Here is a 20,500-nt window from a genome sequence, read left to right as displayed (position 1 = left end):
TGGACTTTACTTTTACAAGGGCCGTGATGAAGTCAAAGAAGGCCAACCCAATTAAATTCGAGTCCAATTGGAGTAAGGAATCAAAGAAAATTTACACCAAATCCAAGTCTAATTCGGATTAGGATTCTTGCTTGCGCATCAATTAGTATTTAGAGCATAACTTTCGGCTCAGATTTCCAATCGAGATGATTCAAGTTGGATTGAAACGTTAACTTAAATGGCTACAACTTTGTAGTTTACCAAAAGTCTAAATTCTGAAGTTAAATGGGCTGAAAATGTTGGTTAAGTGAAGTCTAAAAACCTTGAATTTTCTTTAAACGAGAATTCAATTTGTAATGAGATTTCTTGACCTATTTAAAGGTACTTTAGGGCAAAATTCAGGAGAGCTGCCGTAAAACATAATTTAGGTTTTTTTAAAGTTTCTTTACAGTTTTTAGAGTCTTATTTGTATTATGACTTGCTAGAAGCCTTGCTAAGGCAAGGGGTGAAACCCAAACATTTATTGATATATTATTAAAAATTATTTATTGGTTTTAATGCTTCTTCTTTTATATTTTTGATCATCTAGAAAAGTATTTAGTTTTGTATAATTCTTTGATTTATCGTAGACTTCAGGCACGTTAAATACTTAGTATTCCCTGTGAACTAATTCACTAGTTTTGTTTTGCCTAAAATCAATCAATTTCATAAAATTACCTTAGACAATTAATTCCTGAGTTCTTATTGATAAATCATCCGACTAAGATCATCTTTCGTATGAATTTTAGTTGGGTTATAAAATAAATATTGTTAAGACTACTAATAGATGTGTTGTGTGTGAATCCCTAACCCTTAGCGCCTTAATATATTGTTATTTTCTCTCAATTTAAATTAACTTTACTAAACTATCGAAAATCTCTTCGATTAAACTTTATTATTTTAGTTTTATTTTTTTGTGGTTTACTAATCAATTCCCTTTTCCCTATGGATTGGACCTCGGACTTAACGAGTTATTACTTTACGACAATCCTGCACTTGGGAACATTATTTAAGGTGCAGCAAGTTTTTGGCGCTGTTGCCTGGGACTAGGCGATTAGTGAAGCGTTCCATTTCGTTTGGAGAGGTTTTTGGCATTAAATTACTTCACATATTGGGTAGTATCTCTCCAAATCTTTTCTTTTTAAGTAGTTTAATTTTCTTTTAGAGTTTTTCTTTTATTTTTACTTTTTTTTATTGGGGAGATGTTGAAGGTTTCTAAGATTGGACTAAAATCTAACTGAAATCAAACCATTATGTGTCATTTAATTTTTTATTAACTTTAATTTGTAAATTGTGTTTATATACAATAATTGTCCATATCTTACCAACACCAGCCTTATAAACTAATTTCAGCATTTATTTTTTCAAAAATAGTATAATGGGCTTAACTGTAACCCAAAAAATTAGCCTTTTTTTTTTATGGAAAAAAAAAATAGCCTTTGGGCAGTTCTTAATTAGGTACTGTACCTTCACTAAAGCATATTAAGTTTCTTAATTAAATTCAAACACCTCATTATTTATTTAGATTTTTTAGAAAGAAAAAATATCTCATTTCGTAACCAATAAAAGAAGAATAATATTTTCTCTTTAAAAAATAATTAAATTCAAAACAAATAAATATTTAAATTCAATTGGGGAATCTAAACTTTAATTTTAGATAAAAGAATTTTTATTTAAAAAAAAAATGTAAATAGTGGAGAGGAAAAAAAATGGAGTTTTAAGTTTTAACTTAAAACCACGTAACAACGAGGATTTCATTACCACACCTAACATTCAGATCAAACACAAATTAACGTTTACAAATTGCCTTCCGAGTTCTGATTTCTGAGTTGTGAGAGCTGACCCAGTAACCATTTTTGTCTTGTCTTGAATATCTCCAAAAAGTCAGCAACGAATCGAAATTATTGGGATTCGATTCCACCAACAATAAAATAATCGAAACCCCAACTCTTTTCATTCGTCTTCTAATGCTTGCTTTCATTATAGCCGGCTTGCCTTCACTCTCTTGGACTCTCTATCTCTCTCTCATTTCTGAGGTTATATAGTGATTCTGTGATCAATTGGGTCGAGCACTCGAGTTGAAGCCATGGATGAAGAGGCGCCATTGGTTGGTGATAAACTAGTTGAAATTCCAAAGAAAAACCATGCCAGAGATGTTCATATTCTCAGCTCTGCCTTCCTCTTGGTCTTTCTTGCCTATGGTGCTGTTCAGAATCTTGAGAGTACCCTCAACACCGTGAGTCTCTTGTCTCTTGTCTCTGTTCTTCGCTTTTGCATTTTTTTTTCCTATGCTTGGTTGCTGAGAATTGTTTCATTTGCTGAGGGAAACTGAAAGTTTTGAATATAGAAAACTTGTTTCTTTTGGAATGTTCCATATTTTAGCTGGGTTTGATGGTTTGGGTATGAATTTCAATTTTCAAATCAGGAAGAGGATTTGGGTACGACTTCGCTTGGGATATTGTATGTATCTTTCACATTTTTCTCCTTAGTGGCTTCAATGGTGGTTCGGGGACTTGGGTCAAAGAATGCTTTGGTTCTTGGGACTACTGGTTATTGGTTGTTCTTAGCTGCAAATTTGAAGCCATCATGGTAACTAATTGCTGCTATTGGTATAGTGCATTTGGATCGTTCACAGTGATTTTATTTTTTTTTGGATTTTTCTATACACTGATTTTTTTGGAATGTTTTTCTAAAAAGTTAACCTCTTTTTTTATGATCTGTCTGCAATGTTGAACTTTTAACTTGCTATTCCACTGAGAAATTACCAACAGTTTTGACAATCAAATGGAATCGATAAAATTATATGCATGTTTGGCATTGCTTTAGGAAGAGAGTTTTAATTATAGAGTTTTTAGTAGTAGAGCTTTTGTAATATAGAGTTTTAACTGAGAAGCTCTTTAGCATTTTTGGCTTTTGAGTGTTTGAAAAATTGCGATAAACAATGCTTTAAAGTGGTCGATTTATAAAGCATGATTAGTGAATTGCAGAGTTTTTTTCCCCTAAAAGCTCCAAATTTTAGCTTTGGCCAGCTTTAAGGACCCCCCTTAATGGCATGTTTGGATGTTTAAAAAAGGAGGGGAGTAGAGTAGAGGGAAGGGGAGTAATTCAATTACCTTGTTTGGGAGTTTTTTAAGGAAGGAGGGGGAGGGATTTGGAGGGGTTTGGAGGGATTTCAACTACCTCCAACCCCCTCATTTTTAATTCCCCCAAATTGGAGAGATTTGGAGGGAGAGTAGAGCACATAAAATTATTTATAAAGTAAATTACCTAATTTACCCTTATTATATTTATAAAATTACAATGTTAAAAACAAGGGGAATGGCTAATTACTCCCTTCCCCCTTACTAATTATAAAAACATCCAAACAAGGTGGAGGGTAATCATTCTCCTCTACTCTCCTCCCCACTACTCCCCTCCCCTCTACTCCCCTCTACTCTCCTCCCTCTCTAAACTCCCAAATAGGCCATAAAGGTCCTCCCAACCAATAAAATAATGCTACTTTTGCAAATGTGTGAGTCAGCTTCCTAATCAGCACAAGAAATAAAAAAAAAAAAAATCACCAAGTGATGTCATATTTGCATGAAAGCGTTTTATTTATTAGGAGGACAGGGAGCTCTTTAGTGAAATTGCTAAATGTTTGGCAATTGCAGCTAAAAGAGCTTTAACCCCCTAAAAGCACTTTTCGTCCCCTCCAAAAGCAAAACCAGACAGGCCCTATGGAGAAAAATGAGTTGTGGATGCCATATACTATATTGGATTAATGTTTTATCTTCATTTGTTTCAAGAGTCGCAACTTTGCATTTATCTAAAGCCATATTCAACTGTTGTAGGGTGCTTGATGGAAGTCAATGAACTAGTTTATGTCTTATTTATTTTTATTTTTTTTGGACAAATAACAATATTAATTAATCAAAAAGGAGTGTAGCCCAAGTACACAGGATGCATACTATGGGTACATCAAAATCAAACTCTAAAAGTTCAACGATCAATCAAATGTAATAGGGGGAAAAGGAAAATGATCCTATCACTGAAATCAGATCAAACAAAGATTTTAAGAACAAGAGTTTTAGTTCATATTCTATGCTCATACAAAAGGTAAACAAATTATGCAATGAGAGTTATCAATGCTTTCAAATTTACCATCAAATAGAAGATAAGATAGAGTTATTATGATACTATCTACTTGCTGGGCTGAACTTATGTGTATATATTTATGAAATATTGGACCAATATATCTCGGGAACAAAAATATTTTATACACACATGGGGTACTGCATTGGGATGTCAATTATATAAGAGCTGTGCAGGATTGGGAAGTAGAGTCTTTGTTGAATTTCTTGGATATGATTTATGGTGCATCAGCGAAAGGAAGTGGGGAGGATAAACTGTGCTGTAAACCAGATAAAAACAAGGGATTTACAGTGAGTGGTTCTTACCAGGTTCTCCTTGGAAATGGTGATCAATCATTCCCTTGGAAGAGCATATGGAAGTCTTCCTTCTAGAGTTGCTTTCTTTATTTGGATTGCAGCATTGGGGAAAATCTTGAAGATTGGCAATTTACGGAAAAGAATGTGTGACGTTTGGTTTTGGATTGGTTTTATATGAGTAAATGCAATGGGGAATTTGTTGACCATCTTTTACTCCACTGTCCTATAGCTGCAGAATTGTGGTCTATGGTGTTGGGTTTATTTGGAGTTTGTTGGGTGATGTCAAAGATTGTTGTGGATGGCCGCCCAACATTGCTTAACGTGGTGTTTATGGAGGGAGAGGAACAATCGGAGTTTCGAGGACACAAAGAGAACTATGCCTGATCTCAAATTAATTTTCTTTTGAACTTTGTTGGATTGGATGTCTGTTTTGCATGGTTTGTCTTTATGTTCTGTTATTGATTTGATAAATTCTTGTAACTTACTTGATTGATTGTATGGTCCCCAGCTGTATACTTCCTGTATACTTGGGTGGCTATATTTTTTGATATTGATAAGAATGCATTACTTGTCCGAAAAAATCTCTCAGGTTACAATCATTTTATTCATACCCTTTAAAATTTGTGAAATTTTTATGACTTGCACAATGGTATTGATTTGAATTAATCAGTTGTCTTGTGAATTCATAAACTAATTTAGTTTTTACAGTTAATTTCTGGCATCTATGACTACATTATCTCAGCTCTTAAATTTGACTATCAATTGTATCTTATTTTGTGATTAATATACATAATAATCTGAATCACTTTTTACCTGAATTTTGAATTTTTTTAACTGCATATGTTTTAACATCAATCTGTTCCTTCTTTAGGTATACAATGGTTCCAGCTTCTGTTTACCTTGGATTTTCTGCTTCAATTATATGGGTTGGCCAGGTGAAAGTCCATGCTTCAGATTTTTTGAGTTTCTTGGTAGTTTACAGCAATAGTTTGTAGAGCCAAAAAAATTCTTTCTTAACCCCTCGTATGACCTATCAGGGTACATATCTCACTTCCACTGCCCGCAGTCATGCAAGAGATTATAAGTTGCATGAAGGAACAGTAATTGGTAAATTCAATGGAGAGTTCTGGGGACTGTTTGCGAGTCACCAGGTGAACCATTTGATCTTTTTCATGACAAGTCTCATTATGTGTTAGTTTTTTAAGAATATTATTATTTTATCAATTATTTTTAACTTGCCAAAATGAAGTTTTATTGCGTAATATAATTTTTATTCATTTTTCTGCAGTTTATTGGAAATCTTATCTCACTTGCATTGTTGAGTGCTGGAACGGTACGCATTAACCTCAAAGTTAACTTTGGCTGTTGTACTCCATCCTTCTGGATTCACACTTGACTCACTGTGTTTATTTAGTCGTTAAAGAAGACTTATCCTTTCATCCAGAAGCTCCCAGACTCTCTCTCTCTCTCTCTCTCTATTGATCACATTTATCTCCAATAAGATATTAGGTGGCACTAAAACATTTAATATATATATATATATATATATATATAATATGTGAGTATATAAAATATTAGGATTCAAAGTGATTGAATATGAGGAAGAACTAGTGTCTTTGACAGATTTTTCGTAGAATAATTGAGTACATAATAGAGTATCATCCAAATAAATACGAAATCAAACAGATATATCATAATTTGTGCTTACCCATCATACACCTGCATCTTCCCCTTGCGCTTATTGCCCCTTGCACTTGTTGCTTAATATACATCATACATCTATATCTTCCCGAACCCCAAGAGATAGCACAATCAGGCAGAGGTTACTAGCTTGAATCTCTCTTTCCCCCTTCTTTTTAGGCCAAAACTTACTTATCAATATATAAATTCTCCTGGGAGGAAGATTTTAGTTTGTGTATTATGGAAATTTAAAAATCATTAAGGAGATACACTAGCAAACATGGCCCGAGCTTTCATACCAATCTCTGGATTACTACAATGGATTCTATTTAATAAAACCTTAATTAGACAGGCACAATCATGCACATATGTTCACTCAATTTGGAATTCTTATAGCATATGCATAGCCTGTGCATTTTTGGTTTACAATTTATTATTTCTTTCCATTCAATCTCATGGTTTTTATTTTCTTTTACATCACTGCAGGATGGAAGTACCAGCGGCACAACTTTGCTGTATGTTGTGTTTCTTTGCAGTATGACCTTAGGTACCATACTTATGTGCTTCTTAACAAAAAAGACTGATGAAGGAGAGAGTCGGCAACCAGATTCATCTGTCAGCTTTTACTCTAATTTGGTATCTTTGTCAAAGTCAGTAATTAATCCTTTGTTTGATGTACGGATGCTACTGGTCATTCCCCTTATTGCATATTCAGGATTACAACAAGCATTTGTATGGTAATTACTAGGTTAACTTTTGATATACTTTCTCATTGCCATTCTAGTGTCAATTTATATGTTCCCTTCCAATTTCTCTTATTAAGATGGATTGTTATATCTTAGGGCTGAATTCACCAAGGATATTGTAACCCCAGCACTTGGTGAGTCTGGTGTGGGTGGTGCAATGGCGGTATATGGAGCTTTTGATGCAATAGTAAGTACAAGAATGCAGAAACATGTGGTTCTTTACCTTTCATTCCAGTTCAACTGAAGTAGCATGCCGATTAGTAAATTGGTTGTTTCGTATTTCTCATATTTTGCACAGCTTTCCCTTTATTATGAGGTGAAAGAAACAACTTTTGTCCTCAGAAGTAAGAGAGAGCAAATTGTTCTGAGTTTTCTATCTCTGTTAGCAATTATGATGTTGTTGCAATACAGTTACCACCTTTATAGTAATATAATTCTTTTTTAATGCACGAGTAGCAGCTGTGCCTTTTCCTGTGATCTGATATCTAACATGATGCGGAACTCAGTTGTTATAACAATTTTTACTTGCAATATGTGTTGCAATCTCAAAGAAATCTTTTCAAAAGCAAAATTTAATTTTTCTTTGTATTGAATTTAAAAGCTCAATCTTGGTGTTAAGTGGCAAGTTCTCACATGCCATGTTGGAAGTGCGGAATTGTTGTGTAGACAAACTTGTTATATAGATAGTTTAATTAAATCATTGGTATTTATAGTCAAATTTGTTGTTGGAACTTGTGCCAGTGTTCATTGGCTGCTGGTCGACTTACCTCTGGTCCTAAGTCTATCACTTTGATAGTTTCTGGTGGAGCCTCTATTCAGGCTATCGTATTCCTTTGGCTTCTACTAGCATACAGGTAAGCAATAAGCACTTTAGGTTACTAAGGTTTCTTCAAACTCAAGCTTTTTGTTGTAATGAGTATTTTGAAGCCATACTTATGTTGCTTACACCTTATTTTTCCATGTCATGGTTCAGGTTAACTAGCGGAGTACTTGGCATTATGTACCCACTTCTCATGGCTGCCATTTTGGGCATTGGTGATGGAGTATTTAATACACAGCTTAGTGCTTTGCTTGGGATACTCTTCAAGCATGATATGGTACATAATTATATGTGATAACTGATAAGCCTTTGTGTATGTGCGTGTGTATAGATGCATGGGTGCACCTTTGATGTTTTACTCCTCTGGGGTAACTTTTATCCTTGTATTCTCACCATACATAGCAGGATAAGGTGTTAATGCTGAACTCACATCTTGACTGCATGTATCTCATTTTTCTTTGTTAATTCAGGTCTTCTAGGTTTCATCCACATTTTATTATCATTTAATGCTCAAAAGAGTGCACTTCTTTATTTTTACTTTTTTTAGAGTTGGTAAATATTTCCATATTTCATAATATTTATGCAAAATTTCTCATTGCTAATTCTTCTGTATCTATATTCACATATCAATACTATATTTGCTTGCACTTCTAAATTTGTTCCACAACTTACACTTACGCATGAGACACATTTTTTGCTCCGTCATGTTTTCTATGAGACCGCTCGCATTTATCACTTCATTTGATTTCTCATTATTGCACCTGAAGTTCTAGCGAGGTGTTATGATCTGGATTTATGATCACAATTTCTGTACAGGAAGGGGCATTTGCACAGCTCAAAGTCTGGCAGAGTGCTTCCATTGCAGTTGTATTCTTCCTGAGTCCATACATCTCATTGAAGGCAATGCTGGTGATTATGCTTGCTGCCCTCTGCATCTCGTATGCTGGATTCCTGGTTTTAACTCTCAAAGTAGAGAAAGCATTTTCCTCCTCCAGTTCGTGAAATCGGTGTAGCTCATAAAATCATAGTTGCTCATTTCATTCGTGTGTTAATATGCTCCATTAATGCGTGCAATACCTATTCTTTCACAATTTGTTGTTGTGAAATGTAAAATTTGAAAGAATGTGCACAAATGCCTTGTGCCGTAATGCGTTTAGGATGAAAAGCTGTATACCAACCTCTTGTAACAATTTCTGGGAGAGATGATGAAGTAGTTATCAATGGTTAAAGTTGTTGGCCCACCCAAGGTGGGAGAATAGGTTTTAATCATCTCCTCCTGTTACGGTTCTAATTTGTTGGCATACAAATTTGATATTCCTATTTCACATTGAATTTTTTAGTAATGTCATTTTCAAAATTTTCTTGTATTTGAATTTTAGGAGTACTTCTCACCGTCGGTTTTTTTTTTATATTTTTTTTTAGAAGAAAACTTGGGACTTTAATTTTAAAAAAATTCAACCATAATCAGCTATCAAAACATGATTGAGTTGTTGAAAAATATCCTCCATCTACACTAATAAATCGATAACATGTCTTGCATGTTATGAGCAATTTTCAATTAAAAAGTTATTTGTTTAATTGGTTAACAAAACATGATTGAGTTGTTGAAAAATATCCTCCATTTACACTGATAAATCATTAGCACGTCTCGCATTAACATGAGCAATTTTTAGTTAAAGGGGTATTTATTTATTAGATTTTGCTACTTTTCAATGCAGCAAAACCTGCTCTTTTGTTGAATATAAATATCCTTAAGAAAAATATAAATACCTAGTATGAAAATGGGTACATTATATGTAATGAATGTAACTCAAGAATATCTCGAGAAACAAACAAAAATTGCATTGGTAAATTCAACCCTAAACATTCTTATAATGGAGGAGACCGAACTTCAGTGCTTGACTTGTCAATCGACATTCTCAATCACTCGCAAAGTGGAACTTTCCACTCCCATACCATATTGACACGTGTATATATATATATATATTATATTCCAATGTACACAAATTTTCTCGTCAATGGAGTCGCTCTCCTATTTAACCTAACCGAACCCAACCCCACGCAGTCCTTCTTAGTCAACATAGATATGATTCTCTCTCTCTCACTCTCTCTCTCTTCTACCTAAACTACCAATATCACCAACAAAAAAAAAAAAAAGCAGTTGTGGTTAGGTTCACTTCCTCATCTCCAAATTCATATAATAACATCATATAATTATGTAAAAAACCCAGAGTCCCAAACCCCATTACTCTTTCCTTCACAATTCCAACGTTAACATACAAACACAAACAAAAACAAAAACGAAAACAAAGACCATGTTTCTTCCTCTACTCACCTCAATTCTCTCGAACCTCAGCTCCCGGAGGCCACTGCTTATATATGCGGCCACGTGGACAACCATCCTAACGTTAACGGTAGCGGTGGCTTCGTTCGCGCCAGAAGTGGCCTTTGTGTCGGCGATATCTTCGACGTCTCGGTTCTCGAAGCTGTGCCAGACGGAAGGGTCCGTTAGGTTGCCGTTAGATGTGGCGGGAGAGATTCTCTGCTTGCCAGCTCATCTGTTCGTTAAGTCCAAGGTTGATTTGATTGTCCCTCCGGTCTTTGCGGCTGTTGTGGTTGCTGGCTCCGCTTGTTTGGTCCGGGCCGTGGGCCTTTGGGAGCAGGATCAGGCCCATTAATCTTGTAGACCCGATTAAAGAGAAAAAAGAAATTCACACCGTTGATTGGTTGATCAGTTTGTGATAGACGGTGGTGATGTGAGTCTCGTTTGGAGATTTTCGATTTTTTTTTTTGGGAAGATCTCACTTGCAGTTGCAGCCGTCATGGTAACCAATTTTAGTTTCAACTATATAATTTTTTTTTAAAAATTTTGGTGATTGAAAATTTGAAGCACTCTCGTTGTCATATAGCTTTGGGATTTTGCCAAATATTTATGAAAATTTTGATAGCTTCCAAACTTTATATATATTTAGGGCCTTGATGTAATTGTAAGCAACTATAATCTATCCAGTTAATTTCCAATGAAATATTGGAAAAGCCAGTTGTTTTATTTACTGTTTGCAAGGTGCAAATTACTTTTTATCTCAATTTTATTTCAAATAATTTTAATTTTAATTTTTTTGCTCAATTATGTAACTAAGCTATTGAAAATAAGTAATTCACAAACGAAAATAAGATTATTTGAGAGTATAGCTTGTCAAGGTGCAAGGTGAATATGAATAACATTGAATTATCCAACAAATTGTGGTTCTGGTGGATGGGGTCGGCTGCCAAAAAATATTATACTGTCTATTTAGAAAAGGTGCACGTTACAATGGTATACATAATTAGTGAATATTGATGCATCAAAACTTGCATTAAAAATGAACTTGGTAATGGGGGAACTGAAAATTCTTAAATAAGAGATTTAGATAAGAATAACAATATAGCCAATGGCATGAAATCCTTATGAACGAAGTACATATATTTGGGTGAATCTTTCACCCACACCAAAATAACAATATATAATTAAAAAAAAAAAAAAAAAACTGGGACTGCCTTGTCATATACTGTTGACAAGGGAGATATATTAATATATTACCAAACAAGCAGAGCAGCTATATATTTTCAAGGTTTTGCACCTGAAGAAACCAACTTGTTGCTGAAGTCCCAGAGGTTTTTAGCCAACACTGTATCTCTTGCAGACGCACTTGGTTGCATCTCATTGCAGTCCAGATAGTACTTTCCAGTAACACCTTTCAGATTTGGGTGGAGTGCGACGTAGCAAGTCGTGGATGCTCCCTGCAGTAAACAAAATCCGATTTATACCTTTTTAACCCTTTTCTTGGAGTGCTTATGCTATTTGGCCAATAGTTATCTCAAACATATGCTTTTTCCTCCTCCCACTACTTAGGTTTTACATGATTGTAAGTCCACTATTAGGAGGATGTATATATCCAATGCATAACATATTTCCTATTTAGTATATACCTAGTTTGAATAGGTTGAGAGAGACAACTATTACAAATAATATAGATCATGTGAACTACCTCATCTTAGTTGTTCATCTATTAAATATGAGGCAATTTTACTTTGAAGTTATTTTTTTTAGCAATGATTAACAATTTTAATTAAAAACAATCGTGTGTATACGGTATGTGCTAATTATTTCCCTTTTATTAAAAATGTATATTGTTGAATAAGTGAATATCTTATATTTACACTTTAGATTTATGTAAGTATGAAAAAAAAAAAAAGTGTGGTAGAATTCTCCTACAAATGGATATAGGTTATTTTATGATGATTGATAAACATTTAGCTTCTACAAATGTCAAGGTTTTATATAACTTTATAAAGTGTTGCTTTATTTAAAATCTCATTAAAAACTGATAATCAATGGTAACTAATTTAAGTGAAGAAAATTGCTGAAGTTACTACAAATTTCACTAAAAAAAGTGAACGTAATTGGTGGACTTCAACAACTCAATAAGTAAATGTTTAAATCACTTCTTTTGGTTGGTGACAAATCAATTTATAAATTTTGTAATATCCTTAACATCATTCTTAAATAAAATAAAACTGTATGCACCTTGAGATTTACAAAAATGGAGAAGATCCTTATGAGTTTATTTTGTATGTGTGCTTTTGTGCGTGCTAGCTTAAAGCAAAGATATTTATCCATCCATTCCAAAAACTTTAGAGAACTCAAAATATAAATAGCGCCTTGATACTTAAAGGTTGTATTAATCTACCTGAGGTACGTTCTTCCATAGATAAAAGGTGAACACCCGTATAACTCCTGCATATAAAGATGATAAAATTATGAAAAATACTATCTTTTTCTTTGCATATTTTGTATATATTTTGAAACATAGAGCAAGCGCATACTCATCAGAAGTTTAGAATATCTCATGAGAGGAGTCATTATCAATCCTGGATGGACTGAATTCGCAGTAATGTTTATACCTTCTTCCTGCATGTCATTAGAGAGGTATGATCAATGAATTAGTAAAATACATGATAATGTATAGGATTAATTATTCAAATCGAAAATCCAGGATCAAATTGACACTTTAGATGAAGTAGTGACCTGTGTAAAATCTTCAAAAAATAAGAATAAAGATTACCTTGCATCCTAGTTTTAAAGATTAAATTAAAATTTACCTGGAAATGACGAGAGAGCTCATTCGCATGTAATATGTTTGCTAATTTGGATTGTCCATATGCCCTTTTGTCAGAATAACTGATACAAAGACATTGAAGAGGGTTAGACATATTATGGCATAAGTGGCCCAAACCAATTGTAAGCCCATGTACTTGTAGAACAAGCATATTAATATTAGGTTAGTCTATGGTTAGCCTAGATTAGTCATATATTCTCTAATATATAAACTCTACATTGAGTTCATTGTAACATAAGTGTTTAATATAATATTTAGTCATCAAGGGCGAAGATTGCTCTCTCTTTCATGCTTCCACTTATCATTCAATCATCATGCACAATCATACAACTTTCATAAAGAGCAAAATCATGAAGCTGCTCATAAGCAAGTTAGTAAAATTTTTATGTAATGCATTATCATTATGAAAAGGCTAGAGCACTAGCAGAGGTGACATTCTTAGCTTTTGGGTCCTGACTAGAGTGATGAGCAATGAAATCATATTGGTTAATTTACATCATTATGAATTTGCATCTAATAAAATAAAAGAAAATTTTGACGTACCCACTTTCATCATTGATCTGATCAAATCGGATCCCCTGTTCATAAGTGTAGTTGTGGGCTATTGACGACAAGTTCACAATCCTGCCCTCGATGCCAGTTGATCTTGCTGTGTTCTTCATTTTCTCGAGAAGAAGATTCGTTAAGAGGAAATGACCTAAGAAGTGAAGTGAGATATAACCGATTACTGGTAGAGTTGAAATTACTAACCAATACACACACACACAGACACACACACATAGTGAGACATCAATTATTTTACTACCAACCTATATGATTTGTAGCAAATTGCATCTCTATTCCATCATTTGAAAGCTGGAAGGGGCAGAACATGACACCGGCATTGTTTCTGAAATATTGGCCATATTCAATTATTATTTAATTGTATGCAAGAGTGTGTGTTCATAGAAGAACTGTATTAGTTTGGTAAAACTATACAGATTAGAGAGAGAGAGAGAGAGAGAGATCACATCAAGATGTTAAGGGGAACATTAAGAGCATTGAAGTCGTCAACAAATGCTCTAACAGACTTCATGGAGCATAGGTCGAGCTTTAGGACATCCACACGCGCTGTTTCGCTGTCTTTAAGAATAAGCTGTTTTGCTACATTTGCAGCTTCCATGTTCCTTGCAGCAATGATGACATGAGCTTTTCGAAGAGCCAACACTCTCGCGGTCTCCAAGCCAATTCCACTTGCTCCTCCTGCATATAAAGAGATTTTAACAATTGAATTAATCGGAACATATGAAACATTATTAAGTAATACTACATCCACAATATTACCACTAATGATAAGTTGTTATTAGTTTTGATCTTAAGTTAAATCAAGTGACATTAGAATAAACTTTGGGTAACCATTATAAATCACCACCTCTACACTTACACAGACACATGCTTTAAGGTCCACATGTTTTTTTTTTTTTTAATGAATGAGGACCACATAGACGAGGGAACTACTATATAGCTAATCTACAAGATAATCATTGCAATAAAAGTGCCTCCATTGAAGCTTGAACTCAATTGGGCACATTATTTCTCAAGTATCCAAGCTCACATGTTGCGAGGGAGTAGCTGCATGCAGTATCACAATCAGAGGGCTCCACTAGGGCCAATGTGGTTGATTTATTTCTCTATCACTATTGAAATTGTAGCGAGGGCTCAATATCAGCCATAAATCACCTCCTCGATGAGTAGGATTAGATTCATTACATAAGGTATTGTATCGAGTACAATTTACTTTATTTACGTTTACAAATTTTTTTTATATTTCACTTTTTTAACTTTGGTTTTTAACTTTCTTTTATTTTTTTTAAAAATTTTTTTAATCAATAATTGAGATTAAAAGTTACATTTTGCCACTATCAACCTCAATCATTATTAAGAATCATAGATCTCAATCCCAAAGAGGAATATATTTTCTGAAATTATCGTTCTATTGAAGAAGTTCACCAACTTTTAGATATAGTTGGCCAATTGGTGGTCATCGCAGGTGGAGCATTACTGACATGAGTAGACTGATCTTGAAGAAAAAGGCCCACCTGGAAAAAGCAGGCCCAACTCCAAATGGGTTTTTTTTTTTTTTTTTGGGTTTGGGTTACAAACTGCAAATGGAATGTACTGAAAGCTCGTGCAGAGGAAATAGTATAAAACTTACACAATTTCCGTATTATATTAGATAATTTAAAAATAAACTTTACATTTTTAAATTATTAAAAATTATTTCAAGACATCCATTTAAAGAGTCATTTCTAACTAAAATAACATGAACTCAACTAAACTGCATTTGCAATTTATCTAGATATTAAAAGACTCTTTATATGAACTAAATTACTTTTTATATGAACCCAATTTAGCTTAGAGCACGATAACATGTTCTTTTTTGTTTTTGTGTTCTTGGATTTAAACACCGTTTTGTTATCTGAATATTATATGCGATTCATAAAGGGAGGTTAATTTCTTGTGTCCAAATAAGTTCTCAGTATAATTTTTTTAAATGAATTTAAGTTAATAATAATTCTTTGGAAAGGAAATTAGAATGATTTAAAAAGTTCAGACAAACGATTTTAAGGTTGGGGTTTAATTTAAAACCATATTCAAAAGAAGATAAAAGTCCTGACAAAAATCCTGACCATATTCTACATTATTTTCTATTGTGGTTTCACATTTTTATTTATTTATTGATAAATTTTATTGTGGTTTCACAAATATAAAAGAAGTGAAAACCGAAATATTAAAAGAAAAAAAAATTGTTATAATACTATCATACTATGTCACAGTTTTCATAAAGACATAGAGATAATTATCGAATATTCTCGGAGTACCATAAATTTATAATACAGACATACGGATAATTATTGAATATTTTTGAAGTATCATAAATTCATACTTCTCCCTCTCACATAATTGTGAGTTCTAGTAATTAAGTTTATGATTGGACCCATAATTCATGTGAGAGAGGAGAGAATGCATTTATTGTACTCTCGAAATATTCAATAATTTTCAAAGACATACAGGCCGGATATGTAGCGGCCAGTAATGATGAAAGAAAAGTCAAACAGGACAATAAGGAAAATATCAGATTTGGACAAGGTTTTTTTTTTTTTTTTTTTTGGTTATTTCCCTCATTTTCAAATATTAGGACGGCTAAAAATTATAATTGGTCAATAAAGGAATTAAATATGTAATAGGTTTCATTTAGTAACATATGTAAAATTTTGATTACAATGAATTACTGATTACATTGATGAAATACAACTAAATATTATTAAGTTTTATCCACAATTCAAATTGATCAAAGATTCATAATGCTGTTATAAAAATTAGATTTTACATATAAAGAGAAACTTATTGAAGTGCGTTAAATTTTTTTTATATATTTTATTTATTCAATGTCATGTATGGGAGTCGGGAGATGATGGGATTTTAAGTAAGTCTAGCACTACACCAATTTTCATAACTTTGTCATAACTTTGCCACGTGGCGAGTTGTAAGTGGTGGAAATAAAACGTTTGGTCCATGTGAGTCCATGATTTCACCACTCACAAGTTGCCATGTGGCAAAATTGGTGTTGTGCTAGACTTACTTTGGGATTTTAGTTTTGTAGTTCCAGGTTTCCACCAATGCAATGATTTTTGTTTCCTTTTTAAGAAGTTGAATTTAGATTGGAACAAATTAACACTTTTTTGGAAACCAAAAAAAATTAACACTTCGTTTAAGAATTCATAAAGGAATGGAATGAAATAATATAAGTAAATCATAAAGGAATGAAAATGAATGTATTTAAGTAATGAAAATGAGCGTGTGTTTGCCTTGAAATTATTAGGTGTTTTGCCTTTTTTGGCTGGGTCTCATGGCACTGTTCACGACCCAGCCAAACTTCAAAAAACCTGCATAAGCAGATTAGTCGTGGGTCCCACGACACTATTCATAGTTTAAAATTTATTTTGCTACAGTATTTTCAGCAATAAATTTTCAGTTTTCAGCAAAATAAGCAGTATCCAAACAGATCCTGAATGTAATGAAATTAAGTAACTTTATTGATGTTTTAAAATAAATGAATGAAAGGTAAGTAATTTTATTAAAGATTAGTTCTATTTACTTTCTCAAAAAAAAAATTCTATTTATGACAATATTACTATTAGACTCCTATTTAAAAATAAATGACTGAATATATAAAAGTATATTGGATGTTTTGGTGAAAATTTCATTAAAGTTAATTTCATTCCTTCCAATACTTTCTATTTTTTGAAAGAATGAAAATTTGAGATTTTGAGAAAATAGGGAAAAATGAGTATTCTCTATTACCTATTTCATTTCTTACCACTTAAAAATGATATTTTAAGTAAGTTTAGCACCACACTAACTTCCATAACTTTGCCACATGGCGAGTTGTAAGCAGTGGAATAAAAAGTTTGGTCCATTTGAGTCCATGATTTTACCACTTACAAGTAGCCACGTGGCAAAATTGTGAAAATTGGTATTGTGCTAGACTTACTCTGGAATTTTAGTCTTGTAGTTCCAGGTTTCCACCAATACAATGATTTTTGTTTCCTTCCTAAGAAGTTGAATCTAGACCAGAACTAAGTAACTTTATATAAGATTAGTTCTATTTACTTTCTAAAAAAAAAAAGTTCTATTTATGAAAATATTACTATTAGACTCATATTTAAAATTAAAAATAAATGATTGACCTTTCAAAAAAAATAATAATAAATGATTGAGAGATTTGGCCGAAGTCTTTAATTTCATTCCTTCCAACTCTTTATGAAAATAAATGAGGAATGGAATTAAGCGGTGGAATAAAGACTGAAGTGGGTTCCAGTTAACTCAACTGATAAAGTCTCTAATAGTTGTATAAGAGATTTGAGGTTCAATCCCCACCATAAGTTGAAATTCTTTCAAAAACAATTGACTAAACATATAAAAGTATTTTGGATGTTTTGGTGAAAATTTCATTAAAGTTAATTCTATTCCTTCCAACTCTTTCTAATTTTTGAGAGAACGAAAATTTTGAGATTTTCAAGGAATAGAGAGAAATGAGTATTTTCTATTACCCATTTAATTCCTTATCACTTAAACTTATAATCAAGGTAAGACATTTCTTCTATTAAAATTCTCAAAAAACATAATAAAATAAATATTTTGAAATAATTCATTTCATTTTATTCATTTTCCTCCTCTCGAACGTATGATAAATTTTGTCTTATAATCATAAAAATAAAGTTGATGATTACAAAAAGAAAAGGCAAAAATAGAACCAAGTGAAATAGAAGCAAAACAACAAAGTTCACTGGTAATTTATGATACGTTCATCGGAAATATCTAGAATTTAAATCCTATCTTCCCTCCAAGACCCAATTATGAAATTATCAAAATAAGAATCCTGCAATTATATATTGATTTCATTTTCTCTTTCTCATGATCTCTCTCACCTTTTCTTTATCCCCATATTTCATAGACATTAAACAAGAGAATGAACACCACGACAGACTATCAATCAAAAAACAAGTAAAACGTACGAAACAATAATTGACTAAATGAAAGGGGAATTTAAAGCTGACCAGTGACAATAGCAGTGAGATTACTGGCATCAATCCCTTCGGTAACTTGTTCAGCAGTCGATGCTGAGCCAAACCCACTTGGGCCTGGCCTCCCTGTAATCAATGACAAGATACTCATTTCCTTGAATAACGCAAAGAAGCTCACAAACAAGGACCTCTGAACAATATATGATTATATATGAGAGAGAGAGAGAGAGAGAGAGAGATCTTTATATAAAGTTTTTCAGTCGGTTGGGAAATTGAAGACAAAGCCGAGTATGGGCAGAGAAAGAGGAAGGGGGAAGCATATGCATGCGAATAAATGAGCAATTTTAGCGAGTTGTAGGCAGAGTCAGTGATTTAATTCATCCCATACTTAAGGTGTGGGGTGTAATAAATGCTCACCGGTGATGGGCTGTTAATAACCTCAACGGTCTATTCAACTATTCTTCAAAACTGGTGAGCTAAGCTCTACCTAGATAGAATTACTTAACTAGGCAGTGAAAGGAAAATTATAGTATAGTCACGGTCTTGAAATTGCTTAACTAGGTAGTGAAAGGAAAATTATTGTATAGTCACAATCTAGAAATTGTTTTCAACTTGGTAACTAAGAAAATTCAATTATACAAAATTTAATAAAGAAACAATTTGAATATATCCGTCACAAAAAAAAAAAAAAAAAAAACGCAAATACATGAAATATTACAATTTTTTTGTACTAGCAAAGAGAATAAGAAAAAAAAAAAAGACTAATAAAAGATAAAATGTAAATTGAAAATGTTGATATGAGATAATAAAGTGATCACAACAATTTCATAACAAATTTTATGCAACAAGTTGTTAGTCTGTTATTGGTGGGTAAAACATGTCAATATTGAACCTGAATTAGAATTAATAATAACTTACCACATAAGATTTATTGTGAAATTATTGTCTAAATGTTGTGGATGTAGCATTACTCTTATATTTATTGAACTCAAATTTTTATGATTATCGAGTAAAAGTGTTCAACATTTTTATTAAGGTGATTAAAATAGGTTAATTTAGTATACAATATATATATACATTTTTTCAACTCAGGGTGGTCACAGAAAATATTAATTTAAAATAGTTATTTATATAAATTTTTTTTGCATGTACAATTTTTTTTTTTTTGACAAGTAAAGGTGTTCCTAGGACCACCCTCACATACAAGTAGAGCCCAATGCTCCCCTCTCTTATAGAGGGGCGGGCCCCATGATGGGTGGGACCCATCCCTCTGGGAGTATAGTTCGGGATTACACAATAACAACCCAGCAATAAAAGTGAAGGAAAACTCTAGGTACATCCAAATTCACAACATGTTTACGTACTTGTAAAAAAATAAATCTAAAGCAGTGGAAGAAAATAAATCACAAAAATTTCCAAACCTAGGGGCCTAGTAAAAGTCTCATCTTAATGCCTAATTTACCATCTTATTCCAATAAATCACAAATAAATAAAAAATAACCTCCCTATGGAACCAAGTCATTACCTTCAAGAATTAATTGCCACTTAGATGCTTTTATTCTTAGATGCCTTTATTTCTAATGAAATTTTTTATTTTTTATTTTTTGAGATGAGATTCCTAATGAAGTACCATTTTTAAAAAAAAAAACTTTATGTAATTATCATCATGTCTTAAGATGCTAAGTTGTTATTGGTTCAAATTATAGGTAATAAGTTGTTATTGATTCAAATTTAAATCTATTACTAACTAAATAACTTTTTTGCCTACCAATAACATCCCCTAATAGTCCACTACTTATAATTTGTTATGAAAATGTTGTATACATATCATTTTTTATTATTTTTTTATATTGACAGTGAAGTAATATCATGGTAAACAACCTATGCATTCTTGACTTGTAAACAAACCCACAACATATGCACAATACAAACACCATGAATTACAATATTGATTCACCGAAAGAATAACCAAATGGGCAAACAAATCAAAACTAGTAAAACTATCACGATCGTAAAAACCCAAATATACACAGTTAAAGAAACCCACAATATTTACGAACAAAACATGGATTTGCAAAACAAT

At 32.6% G+C, this 20,500-nt stretch overlaps 2 protein-coding genes across 3 annotated transcripts; one reads left to right on the top strand and one right to left on the bottom strand.

The window, feature by feature from the left end:
* The first annotated feature begins 1,794 nt into the window (after window positions 1-1,794).
* LOC142609465 (UNC93-like protein 3) lies at window positions 1,795-9,064 on the top strand. 2 transcript variants are annotated; one of them, XM_075781050.1, is made up of 10 exons: window positions 1,795-2,254; window positions 2,444-2,607; window positions 5,317-5,380; window positions 5,483-5,596; window positions 5,734-5,778; window positions 6,612-6,862; window positions 6,968-7,058; window positions 7,613-7,725; window positions 7,845-7,968; window positions 8,508-9,064. In XM_075781050.1, exons 1-10 carry the CDS (start codon window positions 2,105-2,107, stop codon window positions 8,691-8,693), a joined length of 1,302 nt encoding a protein of 433 aa, XP_075637165.1. In that variant the 5' UTR covers window positions 1,795-2,104; the 3' UTR covers window positions 8,694-9,064. The 2 variants fall into 2 exon arrangements, with proteins under 2 accessions (XP_075637165.1, XP_075637166.1); XM_075781051.1 differs by lacking the exon at window positions 2,444-2,607 and having other exon boundaries at window positions 1,978-2,254.
* A 2,002-nt stretch (window positions 9,065-11,066) lies between these two features.
* Window positions 11,067-18,873, bottom strand: LOC142611315 (short-chain dehydrogenase TIC 32 B, chloroplastic-like). Its single transcript, XM_075783426.1, has 9 exons — window positions 18,835-18,873; window positions 18,451-18,607; window positions 13,861-14,092; window positions 13,660-13,739; window positions 13,394-13,547; window positions 12,834-12,912; window positions 12,558-12,642; window positions 12,422-12,468; window positions 11,067-11,471 (listed from the first exon to the last, which is right to left on the bottom strand). The coding sequence occupies exons 2-9, from the start codon at window positions 18,566-18,568 to the stop codon at window positions 11,298-11,300; spliced, it is 969 nt and encodes a 322-aa protein (XP_075639541.1). The 5' UTR covers window positions 18,569-18,607; window positions 18,835-18,873; the 3' UTR covers window positions 11,067-11,297.
* Window positions 18,874-20,500: the final 1,627 nt, after the last annotated feature.

The sequence above is a fragment of the Castanea sativa genome, chromosome 9 (assembly GCF_040712315.1).
Source record: "Castanea sativa cultivar Marrone di Chiusa Pesio chromosome 9, ASM4071231v1".
Classification (NCBI taxonomy): Eukaryota; Viridiplantae; Streptophyta; class Magnoliopsida; order Fagales; family Fagaceae; genus Castanea; species Castanea sativa.
The sequence above is the reverse complement of the archived record's forward strand: the minus strand, read 5'-3'. Positions and strand labels throughout refer to the sequence as shown.

Coding starts and splice junctions, on each gene's coding strand:
- LOC142611315 (XM_075783426.1), bottom strand. CDS start 18,568: ATGAGTATCTTGTCATTGATTACAGGGAGGCCAGGCCCAAGTGGGTTT. Junction 13,548..13,659: donor ATTTGCTACAAATCATATAG/GTTGGTAGTAAA, acceptor TTCACTTCTTAG/GTCATTTCCTCTTAACGAAT. Junction 12,469..12,557: donor ATATTCTAAACTTCTGATGA/GTATGCGCTTGC, acceptor CTTTATATGCAG/GAGTTATACGGGTGTTCACC.
- LOC142609465 (XM_075781050.1), top strand. CDS start 2,105: ATGGATGAAGAGGCGCCATTGGTTGGTGATAAACTAGTTGAAATTCCA. Junction 5,381..5,482: donor CAATTATATGGGTTGGCCAG/GTGAAAGTCCAT, acceptor ATGACCTATCAG/GGTACATATCTCACTTCCAC. Junction 7,726..7,844: donor TGGCTTCTACTAGCATACAG/GTAAGCAATAAG, acceptor GTCATGGTTCAG/GTTAACTAGCGGAGTACTTG.